The sequence below is a fragment of the Oncorhynchus masou genome, chromosome 8 (genome assembly GCF_036934945.1).
Source record: "Oncorhynchus masou masou isolate Uvic2021 chromosome 8, UVic_Omas_1.1, whole genome shotgun sequence".
Classification (NCBI taxonomy): Eukaryota; Metazoa; Chordata; class Actinopteri; order Salmoniformes; family Salmonidae; genus Oncorhynchus; species Oncorhynchus masou.
Window position 1 is genome coordinate 38,483,218 of NC_088219.1, and position 25,128 is coordinate 38,508,345.

At 46.4% G+C, this 25,128-nt stretch overlaps 1 protein-coding gene across 5 annotated transcripts in view; it reads right to left on the reverse strand.

Annotated features, from left to right (window-relative positions):
- Window positions 1-25,128, reverse strand: part of LOC135544634 (high affinity cAMP-specific and IBMX-insensitive 3',5'-cyclic phosphodiesterase 8B-like) — an 86,607-nt gene that overhangs the window by 41,128 nt on the left and 20,351 nt on the right. For all 5 annotated transcript variants that reach the window (XM_064972394.1, XM_064972391.1, XM_064972395.1 and 2 more), the window contains 6 exons: window positions 24,198-24,254; window positions 9,773-9,963; window positions 7,893-7,952; window positions 6,046-6,103; window positions 5,445-5,533; window positions 5,233-5,311 (listed from right to left, as the gene is read on the reverse strand). In XM_064972394.1, coding sequence (XP_064828466.1) covers window positions 5,233-5,311; window positions 5,445-5,533; window positions 6,046-6,103; window positions 7,893-7,952; window positions 9,773-9,963; window positions 24,198-24,254 — 534 coding nt within the window. The remainder of the gene's footprint in view (window positions 1-5,232; window positions 5,312-5,444; window positions 5,534-6,045; window positions 6,104-7,892; window positions 7,953-9,772; window positions 9,964-24,197; window positions 24,255-25,128) is intronic.

Genomic DNA, 25,128 nt, shown 5'->3' on the forward strand with positions numbered 1-25,128 from the left:
AATGTCAGTCAAGACACCTGCCAGTTGGTCAGCACATGCCCGGAGCACACGTCCTGGTAATCCGTCTGGCCCTGCAGCCTTGTGTATGTTGACCTGTTTAAACGTCTTACTCACGTCGGCTACGGAGAGCGTGATCACACAGTCATCTGGAACAGCTGATGCTCTCATGCATGCCTCAGTGTTACTTGGCTCGAAGCGAGCATAGAAGTGATTTAGCTCGTCTGGTAGACTCGTGTCACTGGGCAGCTCGCGGCTGCGCTTCCCTTTGTAGTCTGTAATAGTTTGCAAGCCCTGCCACATCTGACGAGCATCGGTGCCAGTGTAGTATGATTCAATCTTAGCCCTGTATTGACGCTTTGCCTGTTATCTGGTACGTCGCAGGGCATAGCTGGATTTCTTGACAGCTTCCGGGTTAGAGTCCCGCACCCTGAAAGCGGCAGCTCTACCCTTTAGCTCAGTGTGAATGTTGCCTGTAATCCATGGCTTCTGGTTGGGGTATGTACGTACAGTCACTGTGGGGGACGATGTCCTCAATGCACTTATTGATAAAGCCAGTGACTGATGTGGTGTATTCCTCAATGTCATCAGAAGAATCCCGGAACATGTTCCAGTCTGTGATAGCAAAACAGTCCTGTAGTTTAGCATCTGCTTCATCTAACCATTTTTTTTATAGACCATGTCACTGGTGCTTCCTGCTTTAATGTTTGCTTGTAAGCAGGAATCAGGAGGATAGAGTTGTGGTCGAATTTACCAAATGGAGGGCGAGGGAGAGCTTTGTACGCGTAGAATTTTTTTCCCTCTGGTTGCACATTTAACATGTTGATAGAGATTTGGTAGAACTGATTTAAGTTTCCCATTAAAGTCTCCGGCCACTAGGAGCGCCGCCTCTAGGTGAGTGGTTTCCTGTTTGCTTATTTCCTTATACAGCTGACTGAGTGAGGTCTTCGTGCCCGCATCTGATTGTGGTGGTAAATAAACAGCCACAAAAAGTATAGCTGAGAACTCTCTAGGCAAGTAGTGTGGCCTGCAATTTATCACAATATACTCTACTTTAGGCGCCCAAAATCTAGAGACTTCCTTAGATTTCGTGCACCAGCTGTTGTTCACAAATATGCACAGACCGCCCTTCCTCGTCCCGCTGTTCTATCTTGCCGGTGAAGCGTGTATCCTGCCTATGTCGTCATTCAGCCACGATTCCGTGAAACATAGGATATTACAGTTTTTGATGTCCCGTTGGTAGGATATTCGTGATCGTACCTCATCTAATATATTGTCCAATGATTGCGAGTAACATCGACGTGTCACGCCTTGGTCTTAATATTTTGTGTTTTAGTTAATTAGTTGGTCAGGCCAGGGTGTGACATGGGTTTATGTTTGTTGTATTTCTTAGTGGGGTTTTTTAGTTATTGGGATTGTGGCTGATTAGGGGTGTGTGTTGCATAGGTTTGGCTGCCTGAGGCGGTTCTCAATCAGAGTCAGGTGATTCTCGTTGTCTCTGATTGGGAACCGTATTTAGGTAGCCTGGGTTTCACTTTGTATTTCGTGGGTGATTGTTCCTGTCTCTGTGTTAGTGTTCACCAGACAGGCTGTATAGGTTTTTCACGTTCCGTTTTTTTTTTTTTGTATTTATAAGTTATTTCGTGTATCGTCATTTGTTCCATTAAAAACATGAGTAACCAACACGCTGCATTTCGGTCCGACTTTCTTTCGACAAACGAAGAACGCCGTTACAGAATCACCCAACACACACGGACCGAGCAGCGTGTTAACAGGCAGCTGGAGCAGCGAAGGGAGGACGTTATGGACAGCAGAGGATTGGAGTATACGACGTGGGAAGAAATAGACAGGTGGGCGGCCGACCCAGAGAGAGTGCCGGAGCCCGCCTGGGATTCGCTGGAGCAGTGCGAAGAGGGCTATAGGAGAATGGAGTCGAAAAGAAAGACACGGCGGCGCAGAGCGAAACCCGGGAATCAGCCCCAGAAATTTCTTGGGGGGGGCTATCAGGGAGTATGGCTACGCCAGGTAGGAGACCTGCGCAAACTCCCTGTGCTTACCGGGGGGCTAGAGAGACCGGGCAGGCACCGTGTTATGCAATGGTGCGCACGGTGTCCCCAGTGCGGGTGCATAGCCCGGTGCGGTATATTTCAGCTCCGCGTATCGGCCGGGCTAGTTTGAGCGTCGAGCCAAATGCCATGAAGCCGGCTCTACGCATCTGGTCCCCAGTGCGTCTCCTTGGGCCGGCTTACATGGCACCAGCCTTGCGCTCGGTGTCTCCGGTTCGCCTACATAGCCCAGTGCGGGCTATTCCACCTCGCAGCACTGGCAGGGCAACCGAGAGTATTCAACCAGGTAAGGTTGGGCAGGCTCGGTGCTCAAGAGCTCCAGTGCGCCTGCACGGTCCAGTCTATCCAGTACCACCTCCACACCCCAGCCCTCCGGTAGCAGATCCCCGCACCAGGCTTCCTGTGCGTGTCCTCGGCCCAATACCACCAGTGCCAGCACCACGCATCAGGCCTACAGTGCGCCTCGCCTCTCCTGCCCTGTCGGAGCCTTTCTCCTCTCCAGCGCTGCCGGAGCCTCCTGCCTGTTCGGAGCAGCCTGAGCTGCTAGTCTGCATGGAGCAGCTAGAGCTGCCAGTCTGCAAGGAGCTGCCAGTCTGCATGGAGCAGCCAGAGCTGCCAGTCTGCATGGAGCAGCTAGAGCTGCCAGTCTGCATGGAGCTGCCAGTCTGCATGGAGCAGCCAGAGCTGCCAGTCTGCATGGAGCAGCTAGAGCTGCCGGTCTGCAAGGAGCTGCCAGTCTGCAAGGAGCTGCCAGTCTGCAAGGAGCTGCCAGTCTGCAAGGAGCTGCCAGTCTGCATGGAACAGTCAGAGCTGTCAGTCTGCAAGAAGCCGCCAGAGCTGTCAATCTGCATGGAGCAGCCAGAGCCGCCAGTCAGCCAGACTCTTCCAGATCTGCCAGTCAGCCAGACTCTTCCAGATCTGCCAGTCAGCCAGACTCTTCCAGATCTGCCAGTCAGCCAGACACTTCCAGATCTGCCAGTCAGCCAGACTCTTCCAGATCTGCCAGTCAGTCAGACTCTTCCAGATCTGCCAGTCAACCAGACTCTTCCAGATCTGCCAGTCAACCAGACTCTTCCAGATCCGCCAGTCAGCCAGGATCTGCCGGATTCAACTGCCTGGCTGGGCTTCATCTCAGTACTGGGCTTCATCTCAGTGCTGGGCTTTCTCTCAGTGCTGGGCTTTCTCTCAGTACTGGGCTGTCCCTCAGTCCCGAGCTGCCACTCAGTCCCGAGCTGCCCCTCAGTCCCGAGCTGCCCCTCAGTCCCGAGCTGCCCCTCAGTCCCGAGCTGCCCCTCAGTCCCGAGCTGCCCCTCAGTCACGAGCTGCTCCTCAGTTCAGTGGGGTTCTGGGTGAGGACTATTAGGCCATGGTCGGCGGCGAGGGTGGATCATCCCAGGACGCAAAGGGGAGGAACTATGACATTTATGGAGTGGGGTCCACGTCCCGAGCCGGAACCGCCACCATGGACAGACGCCCACCCGGACCCTCCCTATGGTTTTGAGGTGCGTCCGGGAGTCCGCACCTTAGGGGGGTTCTGTCACGCCTTGGTCTTAGTATTTTGTGTTTTCGTTAATTAGTTGGTCAGGCCAGGGTGTGACATGGGTTTATGTTTGTTGTATTTCTTAGTGAGGTTTTTTAGTTATTGGGATTGTGGCTGATTAGGGGTGTGTGTTGCATAAGTTTGGCTGCCTGAGGCGGTTCTCAATCAGAGTCAGGTGATTCTCGTTGTCTCTGATTGGGAACCGTATTTAGGTAGCCTGGGTTTCACTTTGTATTTCGTGGGTGATTGTTCCTGTCTCTGTATTAGTGTTCACCAGACAGGCTGTATAGGTTTTTCACGTTCCGTTTTTTTTTTTTTTTGTATTTATAAGTTATTTCGTGTATCGTCATTTGTTCCATTAAAAACATGAGTAACCAACACGCTGCATTTCGGTCCGACTTTCTTTCGACAAACGAAGAACGGCGTTACAGACGGTAACGGCAGCTTTCCTACTCGCCTTCTGCGGATCCGGACGAGGAATCCGGCTCTACTTCCTCTGCGTCGCTTCCTTATGCGAATAATTGGGATGTCTGCCCTGCGGGGCGTTTGGAGAATATTGTGTGAGTCCTGCTTGTTGTTGTTGTTGTTGAAAAAAGTCTTTGTCTAATCCGAGGTGAGTGATCGCTGTCCTGATATCCAGAAGCTCTTTGTCTAATCCGAGGTGAGTGATCGCTGTCCTGATATCCAGAAGCTCTTTGTCTAATCCGAGGTGAGTGATCACTGTCCTGATATCCAGAAGCTCTTTGTCTAATCTGAGGTGAGTGATCGCTGTCCTGATATCCAGAAGCTCTTTGTCTAATCCGAGGTGAGTGATCGCTGTGCTGATGTCCAGAAGCTCTTTGTCTAATCCGAGGTGAGTGATCGCTGTGCTGATGTCCAGAAGCTCTTTGTCTAATCCGAGGTGAGTGATCGCTGTCCTGATGTCCAGAAGCTCTTTTCTGCCGTAAGATATGGTTGCAGTAACATTATGTACAAAATAATTTACAAATATCGCAAAAACAAAACAAATAATAACACAATTGGTTAGGAGACCGTAAAACGGCGGCCATCTCCTCCGGCGCCATTTTTTCCCAATTTCCAAAGTTCCAAAATGGCTTAAGGATGACAAAGTCAATGTGTTGGAGTGGCCATCACAAAGTCCTGACCTCAATCCTATAGAAACTTTGTGGGCAGAACTGAAAAAGTGTGTGTGAGCAAGGAGGCCGACAAACCTGACTCAGTTACACCAGTTCTGTCAGGAGGAATGGGACAAAATTCACCCAATTTATTGTGGGACGCTTGTGGAAGGCTACCTGAAACGTTTGACTCAAGTTAAACAATTTAAAGGCAATCCTACTAAATACTAATTTAGTGTATGTAAACTTCTGACCCACTGGGAATGTGATGAAATAAATAAAAGCTGAAATAAATCATTCTCTCTACTATTATTCTGACATTTAACATTCTTAAAATAAAGTGGTGATCCCAACTGACCTAAGACAGGGAATTTTTACTAGGATTAAATGTCAGGAATTGTGAAAGACTGAGTTTAAATGTACTTGGCTAAAGTGCATGTAAACGTCCAACCTCAACTGTAAATATGAGATGACCAGTGCATACCCCCTCCCCCCCAATGGTGTGTGTGTATACCTGTATCACATGGTCTTCACTGGTGATCTCCACAGCCTCCTGACAGTGGTCCAGAGCAGTGAAGACAGAGTTACAAGCCCTGAGGGAGAGAAGAGAGAGTGATCTGTTTAGTCATACATAGTGTGTGTCTCTGTGTGTGTGTGTGTCTGTGTGTGTATGTGTGTGTCTGTGTGTATGTGTGTGTCTGTGTGTGTATGTGTGTCCCAATGTACCTGAGTTTGAACTGGCAGCGCACCTCTCCATGTTCAATCTGGAGCAACTCATTATAGCAGGCAGAGACACTACTGTTCTCCACATACCTCTGAGAGAGAGAGAGAGAGAGAGAGAGAGAGAGAGAGAGAGAGAGAGAGAGAGAGAGAGAGAGAGAGAGAGAGAGAGAGAGAGAGAGAGAGAGAGAGAGAGAGAGAGAGAGAGAGAGAGAGAGAGAGAGAGAGAGAGAGAGAGAGAGAGAGAGAGAGAGAGAGAGAGAGAGATTTACATGAAGTGAAATATGACCAACATGGTCAGCTATGAGCCTGGAGGTAGGACATGTGATGAGAGCTGTGACCTGCTGATGTGTTAAACAGCCTGCTCACATACAATAAAGTACAGAACAGTTGGTAAACACTGTGATGTGTTTATAAGATGAGCAAACTGACTGGCTGACTGACAGCAGATGGATGATAGGATAGCATGAGTGTTTTGAGTTGTCTGGCTCAGTACACTTTACAGAGTCCCAGAGGAGATGGTGGGGGCAGATGTCATGCCATATAAAGTCCTATCCCCTCTTCCCCCTATAGTACATAGAGAACATAGAAGGAGAAGAGTGCATACTCTGCTGAGTCCAGCGCAGAGGAGAGGAAGAACAGACGGCTCCTCCTGACCTGAAGGCCTATAGAGTAGAGAGAACAGCATAGGCAGTACACACTATGACATTATCATCCTCAGCTCACATAAGATATACAGTGCCTTCAGAAAGTATTCATACCCCTTGACTTATTTCACATTTTGTTGTGTTATATATTTTGTTTCTCACCCATCTACACACAATACCCCATATTTACATAGTGAAAACACGTTTTTAGAAATTGTTGCAAATTTATTGAAAATGAAATACATAAATATCTCATTTACATAAGTATTCACACCCCTAAATCAATACTTTGTAGAAGCCCCTTTGGAGAAGATTACAGCTGTGTGGCCATTATTCTTTTAAAATTCATTGCTCGACAGCCATTTTCAAGTCTTGCCATAAATTTTCAAGCCGATTTAAGTCAAAACTGTAACTAGGCTACTAAGAAACATTCAATGTTGTTTTGGTAAGCAGCTCCAGTGTAGATTTGGACTTGTGTTTTAGGCTATTGTTCTGCTGAAAGGCGAATTCCTCTCCCAGTAGCTGTTGGAAAGCAAACTGAACCAGGTATTCTGTTTATTTTTATCCTAAAAAACTCCCTAGTCCTTGCCAATGACAAGCATACCCATAACATAATGCAGCCACCAACATGCTTGAAAATATGAAGTGTGTTGTGTTGGATTTGCCCCAAACATAACGCTTTGTATTTCAGGAAAAAAGTAAATTTCTTTGACACAGTTTTTGCAGTATTACTTAAGTGCCTTGTTGCATGTTTTGGAATATTTGTATTCTTTTTGGGCTTCCTTCTTTTCACTCTAGGCAGTCAGGTTAGTATTGTGGAGCAATGTTGTTGATCCATCCTCAGCCTTCTCATTACAGAGCCATTAAACTCTGTAACTGTTTTAAAATCACCATTAGCCTCAAGGTGAAATCCCTGAGCGGTTTCCTTCCTCTCCGATAACCGAGTTAGGAAGGATGCCTGTACCTTTGTAGTGATTGGGTGTATTGATACACCATCCAAAGTGGAATTAATAACTTCACCATGCTCAAAGGGCTATTCAGCTGGGTTTGTTTTATATATCTACCAATTGTTGCCCCTCATTGCGAAGCATTGGTCTTTGTGGCTGAATCTGTGCTTCACTACTCAATTGAGAGACCTTACAGATAATTGTATGTGTGGGATACAGAGATGGGGTCGTCGTTATAATATCCTGTTAACCACTGTTATTGAACATGCAATGAGTCCATGCAACTTAAAAAGCACATTTTTACTTCTGAACTTATTTAGGCTTGTCATAACAAAGGGGTTGAATACTTATTGACTCAAGATATTTCAGCTGTTTATTTTGTATTCATTTAAAAAAAAAGTTCTATAAACAAAATTCCACTTTGACATTTACATTTCAGTCATTGAGCAGACACGCTTATCCAGAGCGACTTACAGGAGCAATTAGGGTTGAGTGCCTTGCTCAAGGGCTCATCGGCAGATTTTTCACCTAGTCAGCTCGGGGATTCAAACTTAATCACTAGGCTACATTATGTGGTATTGTGTGTCGATCAGTGAAACAAAATCTAAATGTAATACATTTTAAATACAGGCTGGAACACAACAAAATGTGGAAAAAGTCAAGGGGTGTGAATAGTTAACTAAACACGGTATCATTATAGAGTACACATACATGTACTGCATGTCATTATCACCATCAACGTGAAAACAGGTATCATTATATTTGGTGTGTGTGTGAATATGTATGTAACTTCAGTTGTGAGAAAAAATAATCCTCTTGAATGGCAATAAAAGCCATCAATCAATTACGTGTATACTTACGTCTGTGGCACAACGGCCAGAATGACTGTGTGTTCTGAGCGCTTTGTGGCACGAATCAACCTGGATCAACAACACAAGAGATTGATCATCTAAGAGACGGATGAAACAGAAGCGCTCGGAATCCCGCAGATGGTCAAGAAAAATATATATTTTCACAACCACAAAATGTTCAAATATATGTTTTGGACGACATAAGAAGACTTGAAGTGCTTTTGTGCTTTACCTTAAAACAAATTCCCTCGCTAACTCACGAGGCAGGTTTGAGAGCAATAAGTGTGATTGAGTTGATCGCTTCATTTGACAGACACACAACACGAGAGGAGGCTTCAGAATGATTGCCAGTATAAGCATCTGGGCAGTGGAGGAGTGATGTCATTGGCATATGAGAGAACATCTCTCTACTTGACACAGGCTCACCATGGACACAATGTACTGGAGGGATGGGGGGGAGGAAGGGAGGGAGGGAGAGGGAAGGAGAGAGAGAGAAGGAGAGAGAGGGAAGGAGAGAGAGATGAGAGAGAGGAGAAAGAGAGAAGGAGAGAGAGAGAGAGAGAGAGAGTGGGAGGAAAGGATAAATGTGAGTGATGGCAAAAGCCTCTTGGCTGGCAGGGGACATGCAGGGAGGGAGGAAAGTAAGGAGAGAGACGAGAGAGAGAGAGAGAGAGAGAGAGAGAGAGAGAGAGAGAGAGAGAGAGAGGAAGAAAGAAAGAAAAATACTTGTGATAGGTCTTTATTGAGAAGAGAGAAAGCCACTCTCTGCTTCTGATAAAATATTACCATGCGTGACTAATAACTCTATTCACAAGATACTGTATAAAGAAGCACATGATGGTCTGACCACATGATAAATACTGGGTGGGATTATTAGGACAGATTGAGTTTTTAGTGTATCGACACTGAACAAAAATATAAACACAACATGTCTCATGAGCTGCAAAAAAAAATATTGCAGACATATTTTGTGCACAAATTAGTTTATATCCCTGTTCTCCTTTGCCACGATAATCCATCTACCTGACAGGTGTGGCAAATGAAGAAGCTGATTAATCAGCATAATCATTACACAGGTGCACCTTGTGCGGGGGACAATAAAAGGCCACTCTAAAATGTACAGTTTTGTCACACAACACAATGACACAGACGTCTCAAGTTTTGAGGGAGCATGCAAATGGCATGCTGACTGCAGGAATGTCCAGTTCCCGCCAATATCTAGCAACTTCGCACAGCCATTGAAGAGCAGTGGGACAACATTCCACAGGCTACAATTAACATCAACAATGAACAATGAACAATTAACATCCTGATCAACTCTATGCAAAAGGAGATGTGTCGCAATGCATGAGGCAAATGGTGGTCACACCGGATACTGACTGGTTTTATGATGCACACCCTTAAATGTTTTTAAGGTATCTGTGGGGGGGGGGGGCATTGATTTGGTTCGTCAGTGTCACCCAGATATCATATTGAAAATTGCAAACATTTCTCTCCACCCTATGGCAAAATGTGGAGAATTGCATGAAATTAGTTTTATAACTGTAAAATATTCTCTCTGCTCCATGGCAAAATGTGTACAATTGCAGCAAACGTGCAAAATGTGTGGAATTGCACAAAAGTTACTTTTTAAAACATGTTTTTTATCTCCACTGTTAAGATGGTGGCCACTAAATTTTTTTGCTCGCAATGCAATGTGTGTGTATGTGAGGGTATGGATTTGGGTACACCGACCTGTGAGCAAGATGTTTTTGTGGCCCCCAGCCCCATCAAAGTTGCCCATCTCACTCACTCACTCACTCACTCACTCACTCACTCACTCACTCACTCACTCACTCACTCACTCACTCACAGACAGCCAGACAGACAGACAGCCAGTTTGAGTTTACCGACAGACAGCTTCTGCCTCAAAGTATCGTGAGTGGCGTCCATCGATGACTACAATTTCGTGGCTCTTGTCCAGGAAACACTCGATGGCGGACTCAGGCGTTCGGGCGATGTTACACCTGAAACCCGCCCGGTCACACGCCCACCAGAAGGCATCGCTTTGACCATCCTCCTTTGCAAACACCAGCAGGACCTGGGACAGAGAGAGAGAGAGAGAGAGAGAGAGGGAGGGAGGGAGGGAGAAAGGGAGGGGGAGAGAGAGAGGGAGGGAGAGAGAGAGAGAGAGAGAGAGAGAGGAGAGAGAGAGGGAGAGAGAGAGAGAGAGAGCGGGAGAGGGAGTGGGAGAGAGAGGGAGAGGGAGAGGGAGAGGGAGAGAGAGAGAGAGAGAGAGAGAGAGAGAGAGAGAGAGAGAGAGAGAGAGAGAGAAAGAGATAGAGAGAGAGAGAGAGTGGGAGAGAGCAATAATAGTAAAACATACATCACTTAAAGGTGCAATATGCATAAATCGCTCCGCCATTTCCTGGTTGCTAAAATTCGAATAGTTTGCCTAATTTCAGTTAATGTGACAAAACAAGCAATGTATATTGTACTGTAGATAATCAATGCACCATAAAAACTGCTGTGAAATATCTTTCCTATAAACAAAAATATTGTATTTTCAGCTGTTTGAAGCTGGTGTACAAAACCGAACGTAAAAGATGCAAAAACAAAACAGAAGAACGGGAAGCATAGAAATAGCTCACATAGAACAGATCTACCGCTTCTTAGACTTGATTTTAATGTGAACGACAGATCTGTAACTCACATTTCTATGTGAATTTGGTCGGGTCGCCCAAAACGTTACATATTGCAGCATTAACCGTTCAAACACACAACTTCACACCACTTTCCCAGGCATGATGGGATGAAAGCCTGCTATTGTTCCTTAATCTATACAGAACAAAAATATAAATTCAGCATGTAAAATGTTTGTTCCATGTTTCATGAGCTGAAATAAAAGATCCCAGAAATGTTTCATATACACAAAAAGCTTATTTCTCTAAAATGTTGTGCACAAATTTGTTTACATCCCTGTTAATGAGCATTTCTCCTCTGCCAAGGTAATCCATCCACCTGACAGGTGTGGCATATCAAGAAGCTGATTAAACAGCATGATAATTACAGAGGTGCACCTTGTGCAGGGGACAATAAAAGGCCACTCTAAAATGTGCAGTTTTGTTACATAACACAATGCCACAGATGTCTCAATTTTTGAGGGTGCGTGCAATTGGCATGCTAACTGCAGGAATGTCTACCAGAGCTGTTACCAGATAATTGAATGTTCATTTCTCTACCATTAGCCGCATCCAGCATCATTTTAGAGAATTTGGCAGTATGATTAACCGTTCTCACAACCGCATGTACGTACTACGGGTAACCAAGCCAGCCGAGGACCTCCATATCCGGCTTCTTCACCTGCGGGATCTTCTGAGACCAGCCACCCAGACAACTGATGAAACTGAGGAGTATTTCTGTCTGTAATGAAGCCCTTTGTGGGGAAAAACTCATTCTGATTGGCTGGGCCTGGCTCCCAAGCGGGTGGGCTCACAGTGCATTTGGAAAGTATTCCGACCCCTTGACAACTCACACATTTTGTTATGTTACAAAATGTGGAAAAAAGTTAAGGGGTCTGAATAGTTTACTTATGCACAGTGTGCCCTCCCAGGCCCAGCTATGTCAGGCCCACCTATGCCCCTGCCCTCCCAGACCCAGCTATGTCAGGCCCAACTATGCCCCTGCCCACCCAGGCCCAGCTATGTCAGGCCCACCTATGCCCCTGCCCTCCCAGGCCCAGCTATGTCAGGCCCACCTATGCCCCTGCCCTCCCAGGCCCAGCTATGTCAGGCCCACCTATGCCCCTGCCCACCTATGCCCCTGCCCTCCCAGACCCAGCTATGTCAGGCCCAACTATGCCCCTGCCCACCCAGGCCCAGCTATGTCAGGCCCACCTATGCCCCTGCCCTCCCAGGCCCAGCTATGTCAGGCCCACCTATGCCCCTGCCCTCCCAGGCCCAGCTATGTCAGGCCCACCTATGCCCCTGCCCTCACAGGTCCAGCTATGTCAGGCCCACCTATGCCCCTGCCCTCCCAGGCCCACCTATGTCAGGCCCACCTATGCCCCTGCCCTCCCAGGCCCAGCTATGTCAGGCCCACCTATGCCCCTGCCCACCTATGCCCCTGCCCTCCCAGGCCCAGCTATGTCAGGCCCACCTATGCCCCTGCCCTCCCAGGCCCAGCTATGTCAGGCCCACCTATGTCCTGCCCTCCCAGGCCCAGCTATGTCAGGCCCACCTATGCCCCTGCCCTCCCAGGCCCAGCTATGTCAGGCCCACCTATGCCCCTGCCCTCACAGGTCCAGCTATGTCAGGCCCACCTATGCCCCTGCCCTCCCAGGCCCAGCTATGTCAGGCCCACCTATGCCCCTGCCCTCCCAGGCCCAGCTATGTCAGGCCCACCTATGCCCCTGCCCTCCCAGGCCCACCTATGTCAGGCCCACCTATGCCCCTGCCCTCCCAGGCCCACCTATGTCAGGCCCACCTATGCCCCTGCCCTCCCAGGCCCAGCTATGTCAGGCCCACCTATGCCCCTGCCCACCTATGCCCCTGCCCTCCCAGGCCCAGCTATGTCAGGCCCACCTATGCCCCTGCCCTCCCAGGCCCACCTATGTCAGGCCCACCTATGCCCCTGCCCTCCCAGGCCCAGCTATGTCAGGCCCACCTATGCCCCTGCCCTCCCAGGCCCACCTATGTCAGGCCCACCTATGCCCCTGCCCTCCCAGGCCCACCTATGTCAGGCCCACCTATGCCCCTGCCCTCCCAAGCCCACCTATGTCAGGCCCACCTATGCCCCTGCCCTCCCAGGCCCACCTATGCCCCTGCCCTCCCAGGCCCACCTATGTCAGGCCCACCTATGTCAGGCCCACCTATGTCAGGCCCACCTATGTCAGGCCCACCTATGTCAGGCCCACCTATGCCCCTGCCCTCCCAGGCCCACCTATGTCAGGCCCACCTATGCCCCTGCCCATTCATGTGAAATCCATAGATTAGGGCCTAATTAATTTATTTAAATTGCCTGATTTCCTCATATGAACTGTAATAGAAAAAATAGAAAAATCAATATTTTCTTTTGTGTTATTGACTGTACGTTTGTTTATGTGCTGTTGTTTTTTGTAGCACTGCTTTGCTTTATCTTGGCCAGGTCTCAGTTGTAAATGAGAACTTGTTCTCAACTGCACTACCTGGTTAAGTAAAGTTGAAATATTACATATTTTTGTTGCGCTTTGCGTTCATATTTTTGTTCAGTATAAGAGTAACCAGGAACCAGGTGGATGATAGTTAATGATGGCTGGTGAGAGCTGTACTTCACACCAACAGTTGTCTGGCCTGTACTGTACACCGACCGGTTGTTCTTTATACTGCATGGTCACTTTACCAATACTCCTATAGTAGAGCAGGAAGAGACAAGAGGCAAGAATGGAGGGACTTGTGTACACGCACGCACGCACACGCAGAACACACACACACACACACCAATGGACAACTAACACAGGGAGAAAGAAAGTAGGGATAGAGATTTATAAAGATTTCCTAATTACTAATTCACTTTTTAGATTTGTGTGGTAATTGCTAGATATTACTGCAATGTTGGTGCTAGGAACACAAGCATTTCGCTATGCCCGCACAAACCATCTGCTAAATATGTGTAGGCCGACCAATAGAATTTGATTTGATTTTGATTTGATTGAAAGAGAAACAGACCGAAAAGAGGAGAAGAGAGATGAGAGAGAGCGAGCCGTCTCGCCAGTCATGCCGGACAGACTGGCAGGAGCATGAGGGAACGAAGGGAGCAGAGGATGGATGAGAAGAAGAGGAGAAAAGGGAAGGGGGGGAAAGGAGCTGGCACTGGTAGGAGGCTGTGAAAGGTCTACACCCTTTGATCCCGAGCTGGGCTGTGTAACCATGGAGCTGCCGTGTGAAATTCCACACACACACACACACACACACACACACACACACACACACACACACACACACACACACACACACACACACACACACACACACACACACACACACACACACACACACACACACACACACACACACACCTCAGGCGACGCTGTCCCAAAATCCTACTATCTGCCGACCTGCCCTGCACCTTGCACCCGCACACGGGCCAGACAGTTCTGTGTGTGTTGCCGCTTGAGTGCGTGTACATACACATAATCAAATCAAATCACAGTTTATTTGTCACATTACTTACAAGCCCTTAACACACAACAGCTTCATGGCACGACTCCAACACCATCATTAAGTTTGCCGATGACGCAACAGTGATAGGCCTGATCACCGACAACAATGAGACAGCCTATAGGGAGGAGGTCAGAGACCTGGCAGTGTGGTGCCAGGATAAAAACCTCTCCCTCAACGTGGAAAAGGAGCACGCTTCCATTCTCATCGACAGGGCTGTAGTGGAGCAGGTTGAGAGCTTTAAGTTCCTTGGTGTCCACATCACCAACAAACTAACATGGTCCAAGCACACCAAGACTGTCGTGAAGAGGGCACAACAAAACCTATTCCCCCTCAGGAGACTGAAAAGATTTGGCACGGGTCCTCAGATCTTCTAAAGGTTCTACAGCTGCACCACAGAGCATCCTGACTGGTTGCATCAATGCCTGGTATGGCAACTGCTCGGCGTCCGACTGCAAGGCACTACAGAGGGTAGTGCGTACGGCCCAGTACATCACTTGGGACAAGCTTCCTGCCATCCAGGACCTCTATACCAGACGGTGTTAGAGGAAGGCCCTAAAAATGGTCAAAGACTCCAGCCACCTTAGTCATAGACTGTGCTCTAGCCCCAAGGCTAGGTCCAAGAGGCTTCTAAACAGCTTCTACCACTCACACCATAAGACTCCTGAACACCAAATCAAATGGCTACCCAGACTATTTGCATTACCCCCCTTTATGATGCTGCTACACTATGTTATTATATATGCATAGTCACTTTAATAACTCTACCTACATGTACATATTACCTAACCGGTGCCCCCGCACATTGACTCTGTACAGTAACACCTTGTATATAGCCTCCACATTGACTCTGTACCGGTACCCCCTGTATATAGCCTCCACATTGAATCTGTACCGGTACCCCCTGTATATAGCCTCCACATTGACTCTGTACCGGTACCCCTGTATATAGCCTCCACATTGACTCTGTACCAGTACCCCCTGTATATAGCCTCCACATTGACTCTGTACCGGTACCCCCTGTATATAGCCTCCACATTGAATCTGTACCGGTACCCCCTGTATATAGCCTCCACATTGAATCTGTACCGGTACCCCCTGTATATAGCCTCCACATTGACTCTGTACCAGTACCCCCTGTATATAGCCTCCACATTGACTCTGTACCGGTACCCCCTGTATATAGCCTCCACATTGACTCTGTACCAGTACCCCCTGTATATAGCCTCCACATTGACTCTGTACCGGTACCCCTGTATATAGCCTCCACATTGACTCTGTACCGGTACCCCCTGTATATAGCCTCCACAATGACTCTGTACCGGTACCCCTGTATATAGCCTCCACATTGACTCTGTACCGGTACCCCTGTATATAGCCTCCACATTGACTCTGTACCGGTACCCCTGTATATAGCCTCCACAATGACTCTGTACCGGTACCCTGTATATAGCCTCCACATTGACTCTGTACCGGTACCCCCTGTATATAGCCTCCACATTGACTCTGTACCGGTTCCCCCTGTATATAGCCTCCACATTGACTCTGTACCGGTACCCCCTGTATATAGCCTCCACATTGACTCTGTACCGGTACCCCCTGTATATAGCCTCCACATTGACTCTGTACCGGTACCCCTGTATATAGCCTCCACATTGACTCTGTACCGGTACCCCTGTATATAGCCTCCACAATGACTCTGTACCGGTACCCCTGTATATAGCCTCCACATTGACTCTGTACCGGTACCCCTGTATATAGCCTCCACATTGACTCTGTACCGGTACCCCTGTATATAGCCTCCACAATGACTCTGTACCGGTACCCATGTATATAGCCTCCACATTGACTCTGTACCGGTACCCCCTGTATATAGCCTCCACATTGACTCTGTACCGGTACCCCCTGTATATAGCCTCCACATTGACTCTGTACCGGTACCCCTGTATATAGCCTCCACAATGACTCTGTACCGGTACCCCTGTATATAGCCTCCACATTGACTCTGTACCGGTACCCCCTGTATATAGCCTCCACAATGACTCTGTACCGGTACCCCTGTATATAGCCTCCACAATGACTCTGTACCAGTACCCCCTGTATATAGCCTCCACAATGACTCTGTACCGGTACCCCTGTATATAGCCTCCACATTGACTCTGTACCGGTACCCCTGTATATAGCCTCCACATTGACTCTGTACCGGTACCCCCTGTATATAGCCTCCACATTGACTCTGTACCGGTACCCCTGTATATAGCCTCCACATTGACTCTGTACCGGTACCCCCCGTATATAGCCTCCACAATGACTCTGTACCGGTACCCCTGTATATAGCCTCCACATTGACTCTGTACCGGTACCCCTGTATATAGCCTCCACATTGACTCTGTACCGGTACCCCCTGTATATAGCCTCCACAATGACTCTGTACCGGTACCCCTGTATATAGCCTCCACATTGACTCTGTACCGGTACCCCCTGTATATAGCCTCCACAATGACTCTGTACCGGTACCCCTGTATATAGCCTCCACATTGACTCTGTACCGGTACCCCCTGTATATAGCCTCCACATTGACTCTGTACCGGTACCCCCTGTATATAGCCTCCACATTGACTCTGTACCGGTACCCCCTGTATATAGCCTCCACATTGACTCTGTACCGGTACCCCCTGTATATAGCCTCCACATTGACTCTGTACCGGTACCCCTGTATATAGCCTCCACATTGAATCTGTACCGGTACCCCCTGTATATAGCCTCCACATTGACTCTGTACCGGTACCCCTGTATATAGCCTCCACAATGACTCTGTACCGGTACCCCTGTATATAGCCTCCACATTGACTCTGTACCGGTACCCCCTGTATATAGCCTCCACATTGAATCTGTACCGGTACCCCTGTATATAGCCTCCACATTGACTCTGTACCGGTACCCCTGTATATAGCCTCCACATTGACTCTGTACCGGTACCCCTGTATATAGCCTCCACATTGACTCTGTACCGGTACCCCCTGTATATAGCCTCCACATTGACTCTGTACCGGTACCCCCTGTATATAGCCTCCACATTGACTCTGTACCGGTACCCCCTGTATATAGCCTCCACATTGACTCTGTACCGGTACCCCCTGTATATAGCCTCCACATTGACTCTGTACCGGTACCCCCTGTATATAGCCTCCACATTGACTCTGTACCGGTACCCCTGTATATAGCCTCCACATTGACTCTGTACCGGTACCCCCTGTATATAGCCTCCACATTGACTCTGTACCGGTACCCCCTGTATATAGCCTCCACATTGACTCTGTACCGGTACCCCCTGTATATAGCCTCCACATTGACTCTGTACCGGTACCCCCTGTATATAGCCTCCACATTGACTCTGTACCGGTACCCCCTGTATATAGCCTCCACATTGACTCTGTACCGGTACCCCCTGTATATAGCCTCCACATTGACTCTGTACCGGTACCCCCTGTATATAGCCTCCACATTGACTCTGTACCGGTACCCCCTGTATATAGCCTCCACATTGACTCTGTACCGGTACCCCCTGTATATAGCCTCCACATTGACTCTGTACCGGTACCCCCTGTATATAGCCTCCACATTGACTCTGTACCGGTACCCCTGTATATAGCCTCCACATTGACTCTGTACCGGTACCCCCTGTATATAGCCTCCACATTGACTCTGTACCAGTACCCCCTGTATATAGCCTCCACTTTGACTCTGTACCGGTACCCCCTGTATATAGCCTCCACATTGACTCTGTACCGGTACCCCCTGTATATAGCCTCCACATTGACTCTGTACCGGTACCCCTGTATATAGCCTCCACATTGACTCTGTACCGGTACCCCCTGTATATAGCCTCGCTATTGTTATTTTAATGCAGCTCTAATTATTTCTAACATGTATTTATTATTATGTAAGTATTTTTCTTAAAACTGCATTGTTGGTTAAGGGCTTGTAAGTCAGCATTTCACTGTAAGGTCTACACCTGTTGGTTAAGGGCTTGTAAGTAAGCATTTCACTGTAAGGTCTACACCTGTACTCGGTGCATGTGGCAAATACATTTTGATTTGATTTAAGAAGTTTTAAGAAAAAAAAAGTGTTAAGTAAAAAAATAGAAAATAAAAGTAACAAATATTTAAACAGCAGCAGTAAAATAACAATAGCAAGGCTATATAAAGGGGGTAACGGTACAGAGTCAATGTGCGGGGGCACCGGTTAGTCGAGGTAATTGAGGTCATATGTACATGTAGGAAGAATTAAAGTGACTGATCGTACCTCCTCCAAGTGGATGTCTTTCATGATTATCTTTATCAACCAAGTGCTAAATAGTTGGAGTGTGTTCGAACACACAATCACTTCATAGTGATTAACCCCAGTAGTTTCCCTAAGTGGTTTACACACTGTGTTGCCCTCAAGGCAGGACTGACATAGAGAAGGGCCTCTACCCCTGACTGCTGTGCCACGCTGACTCAGCCAATCACAGTTCAGAGGTTAAAGCTAGAATCCTTTAAGCCTCCATCTCTGCACACCCTTGACCAGGCAGACAGATAGGGGGACAAAGGTATGGAACAAACAAACAGACAGACAGACAGACAGACAGACAGACAGTTTGAGTTTACTGACTGATAGCTAGACAGATAGTTTCTCAGAGCGATAGCAAGAGACATCTTGCTGACTGGCCTTACACCAAGTCTTGTCAGTGGAGCCAAGGAGTACGGTGTGGAGGAGACATACTAGCAGTCATCAATCTGATGGATCATTCCTAATAAGCATGGTTTACTCCTCACACTCAGAACAACATGGAAATGCTTTCCCGTGTTTTGAAGTGGGGGCTACAGCATGTTTCTCCATATGGTTTCTTAAGTTAAGAGACCATCCTAAGTTCCCTGTCCAAAGTCAGAGCAGAGCACCCTGTACACTGTCTTCTGCAGCCTACAGTCAACAACAGTTCACCCTCTGAGCCCTCTGGGAAATAATCCCTCTGATTGAGGAGGAGTCCTGTGAAAGGGTGCAGAAACAAAGGGGCGGAGAGAAGTACCGAGTCTTTCCAGGGCTCAGAGGGAACGATAAATGTCAGGAGGGAACTTTCAGCACGCAACTCTCTCCTCCGGAGAGTTTTATCATTTCTTCTCTGTTTTCTCTCTCGTTCTCTCTGTTCAAGTGGGTGGGAGGTAAAGAGGGAGTGGGGAGTTAGATCATGGTACAGTAGAATTTGTGTGTGCATGACTCTGTGTGCGTACGTCTCGTACGTGTGCGGATGTGTGTGTGCTTCCGCTGTCTGTTTGTGCGTGTGCATGCCTCTCTGTGAGTGTGTACGTAACTGTACGTGTGAGTGTGTGTCTGTTTCTGTGCGTGTGCTCCCTTGTGTGTCTGTTTGTGTGTATGACTTTGTGTATGTGTTTGCGTGACTCTTCGTGTGTGTGTGTGTGTGTGTGTGTGTGTGTGTGTGTGTGTGTGTGTGTGTGCTCCACATCTTGAGGAGAGTAGTTATTTTAATGGAGCGTGTGTTGAGGGCTGTATGGGGAGGAGGGGTTGTAATAAAGTCTCTAGTCCTTCCACCTGGTTCAGCCAGACATTGCCAGACACTACCTCCAGCAGAGGCTTTCACACAGCCTGATAACGAAGAATGGATGAGTTCTGGGTATGAGGATTGGGGGAGGTTTTTATTCAGCACAATAAAGACGGACGGATGAAGGGTAGAGCCTTTCAGTATGTGTTTTCCTTCAAACACTTTGAGCATTTGATTCAGCCAGGTTTGCACTTTTGGGACTATTCCATTACTCCATCAAGCACAATGACAGAGATGTAAGAAGACAGAGACCTAGATGTCTAGATGCACAAGAAACATAAAACACCTACGATCTTGTGTAACTAACACTCCCTTCCCTAAATTACACAACAGCGTTAATGCCTGGGAGATAATCTGGCCTTCTCAAAGGCTCACACTGCCTTAATCCCAATCCTCAGGACACAACCTTAACCTCAAACTAGCAGTTGTTCACAGCTGGTTACCGGAAACTTAACTACCACCAACCCACACACCATCGGGTGTAAAGCAGGGATGGAACCAGTTCAGGGAACACAACTGAAAACCGGGGGAAAACAACAACATTTTCAGAGGAAACAGAAACAGAACTGCAAACGAAAGTGATCTCCTTTATTTGAAAATCTTGAGAACCTGATAATAATGTTTTGTTGTTGTTCCTGCACATATCTGACTAATCAAACATGTTAACATCTAGCTTACCCGTTCCATACCAAAATGCTCTATCTGCACTAACTGGTGGAGTAAATTCACAAGCCAAATGTAATTACTATGTACATTTCACGAGTTCAAATATAAATGAAATGGAACTTTTATGAACCATACATTTTTTGTAGGGTTTGAACAGGTTCAGAACTTTATTATGCTGGTCGGAACCCAAGAAATCGTGTTTCTGTTCGGAACGGAACAATTGGAAAATACTTTTGGTTCCAACCCCTAGTGAAAAAAGTTATATAGTGTACATGTATGCCATGTTGTGTCATGTGGTGTCTCATTGTTGTGCCATGTTGAAACCATTCTATCATACAATGATATCTACAGTGTTTCCCCTAAATTGATTTAAACCAATGAATTGGACGCAAGTAAAAATATATACAGTAGCAGTCAAAAATGTGGACACACCGAGTCATTCCAGGGTTTTTCTTTATTTTGATTATTTTCTACATTGTAGAATAATAGTGAAGATATTAAAACTATGAAATAATGTGGTAACCAAAAAAGTGTCAAACATATCCAAATATATGTTATATTTGAGATTCTTCAAAGTAGCCACCCTTTGTCTTGATGACAGCTTTGCATACTCTTGGCATTCTCTCAACCAGCTTCATGAGGTAGTCACCTGGAATGCATTTCAATTAACAGGTGTGCCTTGTTAAAAGTTCATTTGTGGAATTTCTTCCCTTCTTAATGCGTTTGAGCCAATCAGTTGTGTAGTGACATGGTAGGGTTGGTATACAGAAGATAGTCCTATTTGGAAAAAGATGAAGTCCATATTATGGCAAGAACAGCTCAAATAAGCAAAGGGAAACAACAGTCCATCATTACTTGAAGACATGAAGGCCAGTCAATCTCAAGAACTGTGAAAGTTTCTTCAAGTGCAGTTGCAAAAACCATCAAGCGCTATGATGGAACTGGCTCTCATGAGGACCGCCACAGGAAAGGTAGACCCAGAGTTACCTCTGCAGCAAAGGATAAGTTCATTAGAGTTACCAGCCTCAGAAATTGCAGCCCAAATAAATGCTTCACAGAGTTCAAATAACAGACACATCTCAACATCAACTGTTCAGAGGAGACTGTGTGAATCAGACATTCATGGTCAAATTGCTGCAAAGAAACCACAACTAAAGGACACCAATAATAAGAAGAGACTTGCTTAGGCCAAGAAACACGAGCAATGGACATTAGATTGGTGGAAATCTGTACTTTGGTCTGATTAGTACAACTTTGAGATATTTGGATCCAACCGACGAGTCTTTGTGAGACGCAGAGAAGGTGAACAGATGATCTCTGCATGTGTGGTTCCCACCGTGAAGCATGGAGGAAGAGGTGTGATTCAAGCCACACTTAACCAGAATGTCTACCACAGCATTCTGCAGCGATACACCATCCCATCTGGTTTGCGCTTAGTGGGACTATTATTTGTTTTTCAACAGGACAATGACCCAACCCCTCCAGGCTGTGTAAGGGATATTTGACCAAGAAGGAGAGTGATGGAGGGCTGCATCAGATGACCTTGCCTCCACAATCACCCGACCTCAACCCAATTGAGATGGTTTGGAATGAGTTGGACCGCAAAGTGAAGGAAAAGCAGACGGCTCAGCATATGTGGGAACTCCTTCAAGACTGTTGGAAAAGCATTCCAGGTGAAGCTGGTTGAGAGAATGCCAAGAGAATACCACATAATGACAAAGCAAAAACAGTTTAACATATTTGCAACAAAAAAATGACAAAGCTGTCATCAAGGCAAAGGGTGGCTACTTTGAAGAATCTAAAATCTTTTTTAACACTTTTGTTGGTTACTACATGATTCCATATGTGTTATTTCATAGTTTTGTTGTCTTCACTATTATTCTGCAATGTATAAAATAGTATTGTACCCCCCTACCCTTGCTACCAAACACTGAGATCACATCCCATAGTGAAAACAGACAGTCACAATCTACATATTGTAGATAGACATACAGCGCATTCGGAAAGTATTCAGACCCCTTGACTTTTTCCACATTTGTTACGTAAAATGTATACAATTGTTTATTCCCCTTATCAGTCTACACACAATACCACATAAGGACAAAGCAAAACCATTTTTTTTGTCTTGGCTGTGTGCTTAGGGTCGTTGTCGTGTTAGAAGGTGAACCTTTGGCCCAGTTTGTGGTCCTAAGTGCCCTGGAGCAGGTTTTCATCAAATATCTCTCTTTACTTTGCGCCGTTCATTTTTCCCTCGATCCTGACTAGTCTCCCAGTCCCTGCCACTGAAAAACATCCACACAACATGATGCTGCCACCACCATTCTTCAACATAGGGGTGGTGCCAGGTTTCCTCCAGATGTGACGCTTGGCATTCAGGCCAAAGAGTTCAATCCTTGTTTCATCAGTCCAGAGAATCTTGTTTCTCATGGCCTGAGAGTCCTTTTGGTGCCTTTTGGCAAACTCCAAGCAGGCTGTCATGTGCCTTTTACTGAAGAGTGTCTTCCGTCTGGCCACTTTACCATAAAGGCCTGATTGGTGGAGTGGTGCAGAGATGGTTGTCCTTCTGGAAGGTTCTCCCATCTCCACAGAGGAACTCTGGAGTTCTGTCAGAGAGACCATCGCGTTCTTGGTCACCTCCCTGACCAAGTCCCTTCTCCCGCGATTGCTCAGTTTGGCCAGGCGGCCAGCTCTAGGAAGAATTTTGTTGGTTCCAAACTTCTTCCATTTAAGAATGATGGACACCACTGTGTTCTTGGGGACCTTCAACACTTCAGAAATGTTTTGGTACCCTTCCCCAGATCTATGCCTCAACACAATGCTGTTTCCTTCGACCTCATGGCTTGGTATTTTCTCTGACATGCACTGTCAACTGTGGGACCTTATATAGACAGGTGCATGCCTTTCCAAATCATGTCCAATCAATACAATTTACCACAGGTGGACTCCAATCAAGTTGTAGAAATATCTCAAGGATGATAAATGGATGCACCTGAGCTCAAAAGGGTCTCATCGCAAAGGGTCTGAATACCTGTGTAAATAAGGCATTTCTGATTTTTATTTTTAACAAATTAACAAACATTTCTAAAAACCTGTTTTTGCTTTGTCATCATGGGGTATTGTATGTAGATTGATGAGGACTTAATTTTTTAATATTTTTTTTTAGAATAAGGCTGTACTTGTCTTGTGCATTTGTTTTATTCTGACCACTAAAAATGTCTGGTGGAGTCCCTTTACCCCAACTTGCATGTACAAATGACCTCAACTAACCTGTACCCCCACACATTGACTAGTACCAGTATCCCCTGTACGTAGCCTCATTCATGTTATTTTATTGTGTTACTTTTTACTACATTTTTTACTTCAGGTTATTTAGTAAATATTTTCTCAACTTCATTTCTTGAACTGCATGTTTGGTTAAGGGCTTGTAAGTAAGCATTTCACGGTAAGGTGAAATACCTGTTGTATTCGGCGCACGTGAGAAGTAAAATTGGATTTGATATGATTTGATTCCGCTGATGTGTTTCTGTTGTTCAACCCACTTATTGGAATGCACCGGTTTTACACAGCTCTGGCTAACAGCTAAATAACAGAAGTGCAAATAAAATGTACAGGCCCCAAAAAGTAATTTTCGCAAATCTCTCTGATTACGCTTTCTAATCATGTCCTAAAATCCTCTACTGGGCCAATCAAAATGGCCGCCACTCCAAAGCCTCTAGTAGCGTGAAGAAGAGACAAACTGCCCGTGATGTGCTCCACCACAACATGTAACATCACTGAATTGCATAACAAAACACAGCAGACTCCTGATAATTGATGCACTAAACTGGAGCTGTTAACAGGAGCAATACAGGAGAATGTAAAGTGCACTTGTACCTGAATAGGTTCTTGGGTCAGTCTCATAGGTCCTATGCATTCTTCTGTGGCTGATACCTGGAACACAACCGGAGAGAGAGAGAGAGAGAGGTGGAATGAGTTCAAGCTCAAACAAAAACAACAAAACGATGAATAGCAAGAGTAAAAACAGACGAGAGAGCAGGAGTAAAAGATGAAACATAGAAAAAGGGGAAAACAGAGTACTGCTTACCATTTTACCCTCTTCTTCAGGTACCATACATGCCCTGAACCTCTCTCTCGCTATCGCTTTCCCCCCTCTCTCTATCTCTTTCCTTCTCTCTCTGTCTCAACCAGCTAATACTCCATACGCAGGTATTCAGTAATAAAAACAGAAGCTCTATACTCCTGAGTAAACGCTGGTCACTGAACAATGTTACTGTATCAACTATAGCAGGAAGGATTTCTGGCTACTGGACTATCGGCTAACGGCTTAGGATGTTCCACGCTCACACTCACACTATTAGTGACGCAGCAAGACCAGGTCTGTTACAAGCCTCTTTAAAGAGTATTAAGGGATACAGACAGACAGGTGTATGTGAGTAGTGCCATGTTGAGAAGCAGTACTGACACTGTTGATAGACTGGAGCTAACGCAGCTTCAAACATGACATGCACATGGGTCCTTCCACCAATTCGGTGCCTTTTGAGAATTGTGCCTTGGTGAAAAAAACATGTTTGAATTCACATAATTGTAACGTTCTGTCATAAAGAACACATGTTCCACTTCGACCTCTTATGAGGTAAACAAAAAAAAGCCTATCAAAAGTGCCTATTAAGTGTCTGTCGTTCTGCCCCTGAACAGGCAGTTAACCCACTGTTCCTAGGCCGTCATTGAAAATAAGGATTTGTTCTTAACTGACTTGCCTGGTTAAATAAAGGTAAAATTAAAATTAAAAAGTGGCAAATAAAGC